This window comes from Parasteatoda tepidariorum, chromosome X1, assembly GCF_043381705.1.
Source record: "Parasteatoda tepidariorum isolate YZ-2023 chromosome X1, CAS_Ptep_4.0, whole genome shotgun sequence".
Taxonomy (NCBI): Eukaryota; Metazoa; Arthropoda; class Arachnida; order Araneae; family Theridiidae; genus Parasteatoda; species Parasteatoda tepidariorum.
Genome location: NC_092214.1, coordinates 74975121 through 74988350, shown reverse-complemented (window position 1 = coordinate 74988350; position 13230 = coordinate 74975121). Strand labels below are relative to the sequence as shown.

Genomic DNA, 13230 nt, shown 5'->3' with positions numbered 1-13230 from the left:
GCCTGGGCGACAGAACGAGACTCATCTAAATAAAAAATACATATATATATATATATATATATATATATATAACGGATCAAATTATGTTAGAAATATCGGCACTCGGGGTATCGATATATTTTACAGTAAAATGCATTTTTATCGGAACATTTTGGGGAACAAACTATCTTACATACTGTAATTTTTACAGTTATAATTACCCGAAAATGAATATTATTAACTAAATAAGTATTATTGTAAATGCCACGATATAATATTTTACCGCAAAAATGGATTTTACGGTAAAATGGATCTTGTGGATTTACCGGCACCCAAAGTGCCTTTACTTCATACCGTAATTTGATTCAAAATTATTACAGTGTATCTATATACATATATATAATACTTAAAATTAATAATTTATTTTTGTATAATGAATGTCTTTTAATGAAATTTATTATATTAAAAAAGGAATGTCAAAGCAAAAATCTTCCGGGAAGAGCTGACAGATATGCAACATATTTAAAATCATTTTAATACATTTATTGTCAGAAAAGCTAAAACAAAATAATAATTTCTAAAAATTGAAAATCCTGGTTAAAAAAAAATGTTTGTTAATTAATACGGATCATTAGATAGAAATAATTAGGTTTTAATATCAAAATATCAACACTAAAAATTTCAATAGCGAAGATTATTTTTATATACGTGCTTCGACTGTTACTTTCACAATATAAAAAGATATGTAAACAAAATTTTATTAAAAGTTACTAGATGATAGGGGAATTTCTGATATCGATAAAAGAAACAAGGTTTTTTTATTTAGAAAAACGACTTCACTATGACGTGCTACAAAGTTAATATTTAATTATAAGTTAAAATATATATTTTTTAAGTGATTTTATATGTATTTCGATCAATTTTCTAAAACAAAACGATGAAAATATGCATTTTTTTCAATATTAAATGAGGAGGATATGCTGAATCAGAATGATTATAAACCAAATAATACCTATTTTAAACTTCGTTCGACTTCAGTAATAACTCATAAAAAATTTCCTCTTGAAAATCTCATCTTTCTTCTTTTAAGTTTGATACAGAGTAAAATATTCATATGATATACAATTCTAAAAATTAATGTCTTTAAGTTTGTTTTGTGAATTTTTTTTAAATAAACTGTAAAAATTGCATTCTTTACAAATTTTCAGAAATCATTATTTCAAACAAAGATTTCCTATATTTGAAGTAGTTATTTCACGTATTCTTCAACGTTGTATCTACTTTATATGATTTTGCTTTCACTGATTTGAAAATATACACACAAAAAATATTTGGTGGCAAAGTTAGAAAAAAAAATTTTAAGCTGAAACTAACCAAACTTTGCATGGCATAGTCATTAAACTATCCTCTAATTTTTTAATATTAGATGCAATTTAATGTTTCACTTAAGGAATCAAAATTCGATACATCAATGGAATCAAAATTTGAATAGAATTGTTACAGAAGTATGCTCTTGTTTTTAAAAATAAATGCACATTAGTATTTCTCATAAAATATAAATCAATGGTATTGCGCCAAACTTTGCATAAGATAGTCATAGGACTATCATTTTGCTTTTGAATTTCAGATTGAATTTAATCTTTCTCTTAACATATAAATCGATGAAATATGTCAAAATTTGCATACGCTAGTCATAGAACTTTCCTCTTGCTTTGAATATTAGATACAATTTAATATTTCTCCGAAAATATAAATCAATAGAATGTTCCAAAATTTGCATAGAATAGTCATGAAACAATCAACTTGTTTTTGAATATTAGATACAATCTATTATTTCTCTTTAGATAGCAGCAGATAAAACATTAATCAATGCAAAGCATCAAAATTTGCGTAGTCATAGAACTTTCCTCTTGTTGAATACAATTACAATATACATTTAATACGTCGTGTATACAATTTACCTCTTTTAAGATATAAATCCATAGCATGTGCTGAGTTTAATCAACGTTAGTTCATGTATGATCGGCTGTAATTGGATAAAATGGTTTCCAGTCATGAAAAATTAGATACATTTAAAGATAATAATATATTCTAGTCACTGATTCTCTTAAAGTTAAAAAGAATTGTTTCACATATTTTGATTACTCAAAAGAAAATGTGATTAAAAATATAAATAAGTAAATATGCTTACCTCTGCTGGATATATAGGAGCCATTAAGGAATAACAACTTCCAAGAAATAAATTTCCATAAAAAATAGCCGCTAAAATTTTAAATTTTTTTAGAGTCATCCCACTTTTATTTTGTTTCTCGTGCGGTGAAATATTGTTTCCATTGGCAGTCACTTCATTGGATAACACAGAAAGTTGAGTTTGTTCCACAATACTGTCACTGCTTTGAGCCATCATAAGAAATAAAAGAAGAAGAAAAAGTAGTTAGAGAAACAAAATTAGTTACATCAGTCTTAAATAAGAAATGCCATGTGACTGCCGCACTCAATCGATCTCTTATTCCTCCTTCCTCTTGTACATTCGTGTAAAACCCTTGGCGAGATGCGCTTTATAATGGCTGACTTTGTTGGCGAATTTAAATGCTCATTTGGCGTAAGTTAAGCCCCTGAAATTATTGGTGTCTAGCAGCTTGCATCATAAATTGGAAGCTAGACAATTAGAGGAAACGTTTTTTCTTCCTCTCATCCCTTAAACAAGGAAATTTCTTGTTCATGCAAAATTAAATCGCTTTACTTTTGAATGAAACAAAATAAATGTAAATTGTAAATAACATTTTATTTAAATATTTACCTCTCAGAATATTCTTAAATTTTTATTTCTTTACGGACTAAATTTAGATATTTTTAATCAAATATAGGAATTGAGTTATCATTGTAAAATATTTTGAAAAATTTTATTAAATGCTGATTACAACTAAAAGTAAAGTTTTCCTTTTTGATAAAATATTAAATTTTAAGGAGCGGAAGAGGTTTTTTTTGAGGTACTTATATTCTGTAATAACGCAATCGAGATATTAATATTTTGTTATTACAATTTTGAGGTATTAATATTCTATTATAACGCATTCTAGATATTCAAGTTTTATCATAATACATTCGATCATTTACGCACATTCCAAAATTTTTGGCAAACACCTATGCATTGTGCAGGATACTCTACCCTTAAATAGTTTTCGTTAAACCGAGCTTTATTGAATTAAAATGCTTAATACTTTCAGGGATGCTAATATACATATTAATCCAGGGGCGTGCTTACGGGTTGTTTAAAAGACCTGGGCGAAACATTGGGGCATTTTATCTTGGTTAATAAAAGTCGTTCTTTGTTTGACTAAGTAAATATTAAACTACTTTTAATTTCAGTTAGGTTTTCTTTAAAATTGTTTTCACTTTCAACGATAAAAACTCCAACAAAATATAACAACGACATTAATACTACAACTAAATGATTTTAAAAAAATCATGCCAACCCTCTTTTCATTTTTCTTGACATTTCCCGCTGCAATTTTAGAGATTACCCTCTACACGCAAACACTCACAAAGCGGCAATGATTGAAATTTTTAATACAATTAATTTAGATGACATAAAAGTTGACAAAATATTTTAAACTATTATTTTAAAAGTTACACTCCTTTCATAAAGGTACATTAACTGAAATGAAATTAGATACATTTGGAAATACATGTTACGATAACTTGTGTAAATATCCAAGGAATAGTGAGAATATATCCAAGATATAGCGAATGTAAAGAAACCCTTGTCAGTCCTGAATTTATGGCGGCCCTAAATTTGGGCGGTCGCCCAATTCGCCCACCCCTATGAACGGCACTGTATTAATTAATCAAACGATAATTTTAGTTGCAAGATCAGCCGCAAAAGATACATTTTTATGGATGAACCCTCAAATTATTAAGCTACAACTCCGTCTAATCACTTGATCTGTCCATTCCTTCAATGTTATTCGATTCCTTTGCGCTTCTTCAGTAACGTCTTACAACGCAAAAAACTTTTTGCATCCATTTATGCAATTTAATTACAAGGAGATATTCTCCAGCAAAAAAAATTAAAACCTATATATTATTATTATTTTTATTTTTTAAAAAAAGTATTTAAGCATTCTAAATTGTTGTGCACAAAAATAAATATTAAATATAAATATACTCTCTTAAACAATATAATTTCAAGTGACAAAATTATTTAAATTTGATCAGAATTGATTACACAGTTTTTAAGAAATGAAAATCTAAAAACGCCATTTTTTGAAATAACATTACTCAGATACTATTTGATAGATTGCATTTAAATCTGATCGTTTTCTCTATCGGGATCTTCCAGCTTTAATGCTCCTCTAACGTGTTACTCCAATGTCATTCAAAATTTAGTCTACATCCATCTAAAACATGGTCTGCTAGCTAACCTTTATTTTTCTGTTTTTTTTATATTTTTTTTAATTCTTTTTCATTTTTTTTTCCTTCTTTTAAGAATGAAAGTTACTTTGTTTGCGATCATTATTAAATGAAATAATTATGAAAAGAATGTCTTTTTTTGTAACTGTATGCGAAGTTTTTTTTTAATTCGCTAAAAATGTTTCAGTACTTTAAGAAATTGATTAAAAAAGGGGGGAGTAACATTAAAAAGTTCAAACTTTCTGCGGCTCTCCTCTAGTCACTGTGTTAGAACTATAGCGACTATATTTTCGACATTGTGGCTACTTCACCTCCCTCTCCCCGATATTTTGAAAGAAAATATCTGAATCCAAGAAAAAAATATATTAATCCAGACAAGTACATTATGTCCTATTTCCTACTTTAATTTATCTTCTGCATTCATAAACTAGCTCACTAAAGTTCTATTCTTGAACCATGAAAATTGCATCTGAATAAGTATAAATCCATAAATAAGATCAAAAATTACTCAGGTGGTAAAATTTTTTTCCGCACTATAGAGTGCGCAAAAAAATTAACGGACCACATTGAATTACTTTTAATCTAATGATTGGATATTCAGGTTCTAGGAAACAATCGTAATAGTTCAAGAGTTTGATCTCAAATTAGTGCAATCTATACCTTAAGTTACGAAATCAGACACAAAAACGCACTTTCTCAGAATAAACATGCTTGTTTTTAGACGAACACGGATTTCTGATCCCCAAAATATAGAGGGTATTAGCAATCTGGGAAATATGTCAATTGGCTTAAAACGTTCTTGAGATATGGCGAAAAACGCAAAAAGTAAAATTAACATTAAGGGGTAAAAATGTTGGACCACTCACCTGTCCAAACTATTGGGACCATATTTCCAGATTGCGGCTACAGCCTATGTTTTGGGGATCAAACATCCGAAAGCGTCAAAAAAAAAGTATGTTTATTCAGAGAAAGTGCGTTTTATCTGATTTCGTAACTTAAAATATTGTCTGCACTTTTTATTTAGCACATTTGAGCATATTTGACTCCCTCGAACCATTAGTATTGAGCTCTAGAACATGAATATCCGACCATTAGATCGAAAGATATTCAGGGTGGAACGTTTTTTCTTTCTTTTTTTGCACACTGTACATATAGTAATAAAATATAAATGCAAGTATATTTTATCAATAGATTATAATAATACTATAGATTTTAAATTATGGTAGTTTTGTGTTATTAAATATGTGTAATCTATTTTCTATTTAGTTATTTTCTATATTTTGTACTACATGATCGTATTTAACAATAACAATCTATTTAATAAGTGTCGGATTTTGTATTTTTCAAACCGATATACTTTTTTATACTTTCAGAATTGTTTGAATAAAATTCTTGCAGCAGTTTTATCTAAAAGGATCTTGTATTCTTAAGATTACCCTGTGCATGAAGTAATGAAATAATATAAATAATCATTTAGTTTCAAGTAATATAAAATTTTGCAGATAAAGTTTATACTGATTTTGGCTTTTAAGCGAAATCCATTTTTATCCAAATTTTAATCCAAAAAAAAAACAAATTTAATTATCTTTATTTTCACAATGTATTTCGAAGAGGAAAATTTAATTTCGGTTCAATAAATAATTTTTTGATTTTGAATTTTAATCAAGATTCGTTCGACCCTTTAAATATATTAAAAAGTGGTATCGATTTTGCAAATTAAAATAATCAATTTTCTTTTCAAAGATTTCCCTTTTAAATATTCATAAACCTCAGTTATCACAATTAGATTTTTTTTTTAGTTATTAAAACGTTGTAGTAATTATTAACTCTATAGACTATATCTTATGTTCTTGGCTTTCGTTACCTTATTTTAAATTTCTAAAGATTGTACGAATCTTGATAGTATTTTGCCAATTCTTTTAGCATTGTTCACGAATTTTACATTTTTATCGTTTCTCATTGTTTAGTGAAGAGTTTCCAAATGAATTGAATAAAAGGGACATATTTTTGTATTATACCACACCAACTCAAATTTATTGACAGTTTTCAAAAGATGGGAGCATAACACAGATGATAAACTTCAAGCTCTGACATCAATTAAGTTTAAATTTAATTCAGAGTAAAAATGTTTGAAAAAATTTGCAATTCTATCTAATAACAGGAAGTAACTTAATTTATTACAAAATTTTTCCATAAATAACTTTGAAAATATTTTTTCTAACCTAAGGGGGGATTTCAGACATTCATGATGTTAGCCGAGACAATGCAATACCATTTTTTTTAATATATAGTCTGGATGTTCATAAACGAAAATAAGTCTGTAAAGTTTAAATAGGGTGGTTACCTGGTAATATCATTAGAAAATGACAACAATAAATAAATTATACTTTCCTGTATGAAAGATTTGGAAAATATAAATTAGTGTTTTAGTGCATACCCCAAAAAAATAAGTACAAACCACGCTTTTACTTTAACAGAAAAACTATCAAATAAATAAGAATGGATAAACAAAATGAAGTACTTTTCATTTAATTATTCAATTTAACGCATATCCAAAAAAGCAACGTAGGAACCGCTCTATTACTTAACAGAAGAATGTTTAAATAAATAAGGATATATAAATGAAATGAAGTACTTTAAACTTATTTATTAACTCATTCTTAAAATAATTATTCAATTTAATGCATGTACAAAAAAGTAACTTAGAAACCGTGCTTTTACTTTATCAGAAAAAACATTAGATAAATAAGGATGGATAAATAAAATTACATATTTTAAAACTTATTCATTTTTAAAGTAATTATTCTAGTATTTAAGTATTTTCTTATGTTTTCATGAAAAATTTCAGCTGCAGGAGGATATTTTTTATTCGTGATCTTTAGCATTGTCTAAGTCATGTAACGAATGCAACGCCGTTAATTTTTCCATAAATTTAAAGATAATTTGATGACAGAGGAGCAGCTATAGTTTACAGCGCCTGGAGGCAAGCTCAGTATTTACGTCCCCTTGCATAATGATAAGAGACTTATAAGAGTCTTTCGGGACTTTAAAATGATTGTATAAAACCCATCACACCTGCCAAGATTTTTCAACTTTAAGTAAAATACTTTTTTGAAACAATGCAACTCGATAGTTTAATTAATTTTTGAGTCAGTTTAAAAAGTTAACAGTGTACGTTGCTAATCTAGTTTCTATTTCTCTTAGATATTTTTGATCGCGTTTACTGAGTTTTATTGATTAATAAACGTTGATTCTAAGGGCATATTTAATTCAATATAATAGGTGGAAGGGAAAGTATTGTCGTTTCGGCGCATTAAATATTCGTCTCAATAACCAATTCATTTTTTTTTTCGATTTGTGTTCAATCCGGCATTGAAAATTTGTTGCAACGAGGGTGAATATATTATTGATTGAAAATAAAATCTTAATAACAAATATCAAATGCACCGAAACGACATTACTTTCCGGTCCCCCAAATATTACCAATTTGTTATAAATATTTTTTTGAAGAAAAATCGTTAAGTAAAGCAAACTACAATGATAGTAATGGACATCTTCTCCAATTTCTCTGTAAATCTGATAAAAATTTGAAAAAGTTATAATGCTCTTAGCCCTTTGACGCAAGCATATTTTTCCAGCTTTTTTCCCTATTTTGTATTAACTTACGTCAAAATAAATGAAAAATATTATAGTTAACATTTTAATAATTTATGGTTATGAAAAACACCATGAAAAATCACTGTCTTTTTCTGCGTTAAAAGTTAAAGCTTCCAAAGATGGCTCACTTCCAAACAATAATTTTTGAAATGTATGCTTACTTGCAGTTATTTAGATCTAAGAGAACCAGTTATTTATCATTAGAACTTTTTTAATTTACATCCGCAATTATTGATAAATTTTTGAATATGAATGAATAGGAAAAAACTTTCCAATTACGTTTTTTGAATTTATACTTTAATACAAATATAATACAGATAATCTAACAGATTATTTTAGTAACTATTAAACTATTTTTTATAATAAAAAAGTACCAAAATATATGTTTGCTTGTAATTAGATCTTCAGAAAATATATATGTAAAAGAGACACTGGTATACCATCTGCGTAAAAGGGTTAATTTGCAAACCAAACTGATAATTTAAAAAAAAGATAGTTTAAAAAAAAAGCAGTTTATTCTGGAATTTCAATTATTTTTCCGAAATTGTATGCTTCTCTAAGGATGAGCCCGTGGACAGATGTTCCCCTTGTCCCCCCCCCCACTAGCTACGCCACTGTTTGATCTAAATTTTTACGAAAAAGTCATTAGAGTTTATTTTATTTACATGGAAAAGTACATTGCATATGTAGGAAATATTTAGTGCATATGACATCAATATCAATCGAATTCCAAATTAGCTGCTCTTAACATTATTGGTCCCGCCTTTAGAAGTACCCATGTCAGTATGAGCATGTACGAAATAAAATTCTAATGCTTCATCCACTAAACATTTCATATAGGGCACTAAAACACATTATACTTGAAATTTATCCTAATCAAGGAAGTATGATAAAATTACTTTATCTTATTGCTAATCTCCGTGTTGATATTGAAATTACAACTGGGGCGTTGAGATAAAATATTTTATTGGCGTCCGTAATAAACTTAAAGTCATATCATACGTACGTATTACAAATATTTTATAGCAGTTTGCTGAGATCTTGATTCTTACGTCTCTTCTTGATTTATAGTTATAACATCTAAATGCCTTATCATATCATGAAATATATTTTTGATAAAGATAATTTTTCTCTTACAAATGTTTTGATTTATGTTGTATTGCAGTTTTTGACCTCGACTCTTAAAATTAGGAAACTCTCGTTGTATATTTCAATTAATGTTTTTTCGTAATTATCGTGAAAATTAAAGTATAAGAAAAATTTGATTAATATCGATATAATATGAAACACTAATGCATATACTTTGAAAATAAAACAATGAAATTTCTTCTCTACGTCGACAACGTCGTACTGAATATTGAAATATCAAGCGAGTGAGCATTTATAAGCATGAATGCTAGCATTCATATGAAGCATGAAGGTGCACGACTACAGTCTAAAAAAAAAAAAGAGTTTCTCAAAATTGAGCAAAACTGTGTCAAAATAGCTGCAGAACAAATAATAATCTAATGTGAAATCCCTATGTATTTAAAATTGAAACAGTATATACCCACTTTTGAGCAAAATATATAGAGAAGGAGAAATGTGTGAGAATTGTTTGCATCCAGCAGGATTCAATTCAAGGACCTCCGGAATCGTGGTTAGGAACCAACAGAGTAATTTCCAATTTCAATGGGGAAAAGGTTTACAATTTTGAATATTATCGGAAATTTTAATTTCTTTATTTCGCTATATCTTAAAAACTTTAAAGTGAATCGAGTGCACGTCATGATGCGTCATTGCGGTGGCCACTATATACCGCTCCTCCCTGGACTGGACTGCACAATAATAATGGTTAGAGCATCCTACTAAATACGAACCTGGATGTTCTTGGTTCGAATCCTTCGGGCAGCCAAGGAGCTCCTCTCTCACACATTTCTACCTCCTCATGCATTTTTCTCATAAATGAATAAATGCTGTTTTAATTTTGAAAACCTGAGTTTTTTTTTTTCAAATTCGACTATTATTTGTTTTGAAGCTATTTTGAAACATTTTTGAAAAACCCTTTTTTACAGCGTACCTCTTTACGCTAATTTTGACTAAGTAAAAAGTATATATTTCTTTATCTCTCTGAAACCATTTAATCTTATATCTATCATAAATAAAATTGAGCTTATAATATTTTGAAAAAATATATACTCTTGGCTACAACACCATGGCTAGTCTGTTTAACCAAAAACAGTGAGTCCCTCGTAATAAAGCCATCTTGGCTTGTTGTTGAACGCAAAGCAGCACGCATATTAAGTAAGTTGATATCCAAGTACATATTTACAATGAATAACTCACTCCCTGCCCCACCTAGACAGGAAAAAATCGTGGAATAGGTAAAAAAGGAGAAGGAAAAGTTTCCCATCGAAATAAAGTTACTTCTGATTATAACCAAAATACCCACCACATTTAAATATGAATTGAAAAATGCTATGTTGCTTACCATTTACCTATATCTAAAGGACAGTAACATCAATATTATACTATTTTACACGATGGTAGCCTTGAAATGTGGACAGACTGAAACTGCCCTTTTGTGGCATATACAACTCTACTGATGATAGACCACACGTTTTTGGGGGATTGAAGTTATTAGAAAGAACGGGCCATTTAGGACAAGCACACTGTTATCGAAAAACCATTCGGTTGCCATCATTGAATAAAAGACGTGAATCACGGGACTCGCATTTCACTTGCTTCGTATTCACAATTCTCAGTAAAAATTTTTATCTTATTTTATTTTATAGCCGTCGTTGAACAGCCGACACAATTTTCGGATTTACGACTACTAATGTTCAACTTCGTAGCCTTGTAATTTTGAACCCAATCCAGAAGACAAGAGAACTTCTGAATCAAGTATTGAGAGAAATTTGCCTTCGTGGACGACTTTTAGATGGAACTAACCCGCATTTGCGTAACATTGAGAGGAAGACCAGGTGAACCTTCCACGGTTAGCCTGATCCACGATCCGTCTACCACTGAGGATATTTCACGTCATCACTGTGGTCGGTAAAAGCCGGATGTGGGATTCGTATCGATTGGGGTCCGAACCCGGTTTGCCTCGTTGGAAGGCGAACGCTCTATCCCCTGAGCCATCGCGGATCGCTATATTCGTATTGACTTTTCTATTATGTTATTTCGTTCTTAATTTTTATTAAGTTCAAAGAAAAAACTCACCATTTATCATTCAGCTCAGAAAATTGCTCTCTGTTAAATGAATTTGTAAAGTTTTCTATAAATTTTGTTGACTTACTGTAATTGATGCTCAAATAAATTAAAAATTCCTTACCTAAGTGGATTCTCTCTGAAACACAAACTTTTATTGAATTAATTAAATTTAAGAATTCGCTAGAAATGATTCAATTTACAAAAAAAATCATTTAATTCTTTTGAATTTACCACCTAAAAAGATGTCTTTCGAAATTTATTTCTGAAATAAAATAGTCAAATTTTATAAATTGTTAGAAAGCATGTAAATAAAAAAAAATTAGCTTTCTCAATACTTTATGCTTAACGCCGAAATAAATAAACAATTTAATTGATCCCCTAAGGGAAGATTTTTTAAAATGATTCTTAGATTGAATTAAACAATTTTAATTAGTCGTTGAAATTCCTTCAATCACAAAACAAACTCAGTCTACTTTGGGCTTGATACCTAAATAATTAAACAGTTTCATTTCCTACCTAAGAGAATGAGTTTCAATTGCTACCTTTTTAAAAAATTCGTACTATAAATTATTAAAGTTTGATGATTAGTTAGAAATCATATGATTATAACACAAATGATAGCTTAATGAATCCTATTTGTTTAATACCCATAAAAATGAATAATTTAATTTGTTGCATGAACTATTTAAATTTAATTATTCATTCGAAATCATTCAATTACAAAACAAACTCAGTCAATGATTTGTGCTTAGTGCCGAAAAAAAATAAACAATATATTTGCTACCTAAGTCTATGCTTTAAAAACTGTTTTTTAAAAGCAATTAGTTACATTCAATAATTCGATAGAAATCATATAACTAAAAAATAATAACTAAAATTATACTTTGTGCTTAATGTCCATATAAAAGAACGATTTAATTTGCTACCTAAGAGAATGCTTTTCAAATAATTCTTAGATTAAATTAATTTAATAACTCGCTAAAAACCATTCAATTACAAAACAAACTCATTCAATACTTGTTGCTTGATTCCCAAATAAGTAAACAATTTCATTATTTATTTATTTGGCATCAAGCACAATTAAAGCAATTAGGTAGTATAATTATTTATTTGGGCTGGGATAGCCTGTTTGGTAGGGTACTAGACTCACGTTCGGGAGAACGAGAGTTCGAAACCAGTCGACCGAAGACTCTCCGTGTAGTAAATGGTGAATGGTGAAAAGTTAAATCTGTCGGGTCCCAAAGTCCTCCATGTTCCCATAACAAAGTATACCTCTGGGGGTACTGGGTTGGAGATATATCGTTCTCGGGTTCAGGTCAAAATTACGACCTGTGGATGAATAAATGGTGACATGTGAGTGGGGCAGAAGTCGAATTCTTGGCCATAGATGACGCTACTAGAAAGCAAGAACACCGCCACTGCCTTAATGGCCTACGACAATAACAACAATTATTTATTTGACATCAATTGTAATTAGATAGCAAGTTTAATTTTCTGCTTCAGCGAATGCTTTTTGAAACAATCTTTAGATTAAATTAATTTAATTTAAAAATTCGTAAGAAATTATATAATTAAAAACATTTATATCTTAGACAATACTTTGGTGTATAGTTGCCACCATTTTTGGCGTTGATGTAGACTAAATAAATTTTTAAGTATAGAACTGTAGTTATCGTGCAAAATATTATGTAAGATAGACAAAATAACAATTGTTTGAAGGAATTAGTGCAAATATATTACTAAAAATCTGCTTGTTTTTTAAATGAAATGCTTTTGCAATGATGCCATAAATTGATTTTAATGCACATGAAAATACAGAACTGTAGTTATCATGCAAAACATTATATAAAATTCACACAAAATAACAATTGTTTGAAGGCATTAGTGCAGATATATTACTTAAAATCTGCTTGTTTTTTAAATGATTTGTTTTGCAATGATACCATAAATTGTTTCTAATGGGCATGAAAATATGTATTGTCAGTA

General features: G+C 28.8%; 1 protein-coding gene across 6 annotated transcripts in view; it reads right to left on the bottom strand.

Moving 5' to 3' along the window:
* The window catches only part of LOC107452122 (MFS-type transporter SLC18B1), an 86465-nt gene that overhangs the window by 46059 nt on the left and 27176 nt on the right, over positions 1 to 13230 (bottom strand). For 3 of the 6 annotated variants that reach the window (XM_071187408.1, XM_071187407.1, XM_043042626.2), the window contains exon 3: positions 2171 to 2372. In XM_071187408.1, the coding sequence (XP_071043509.1) occupies positions 2171 to 2372 (202 nt within the window). The remainder of the gene's footprint in view (positions 1 to 2170; positions 2373 to 13230) is intronic. The other 3 variants (XM_071187410.1, XM_071187409.1, XM_071187411.1) reach the window with 1 other exon arrangement.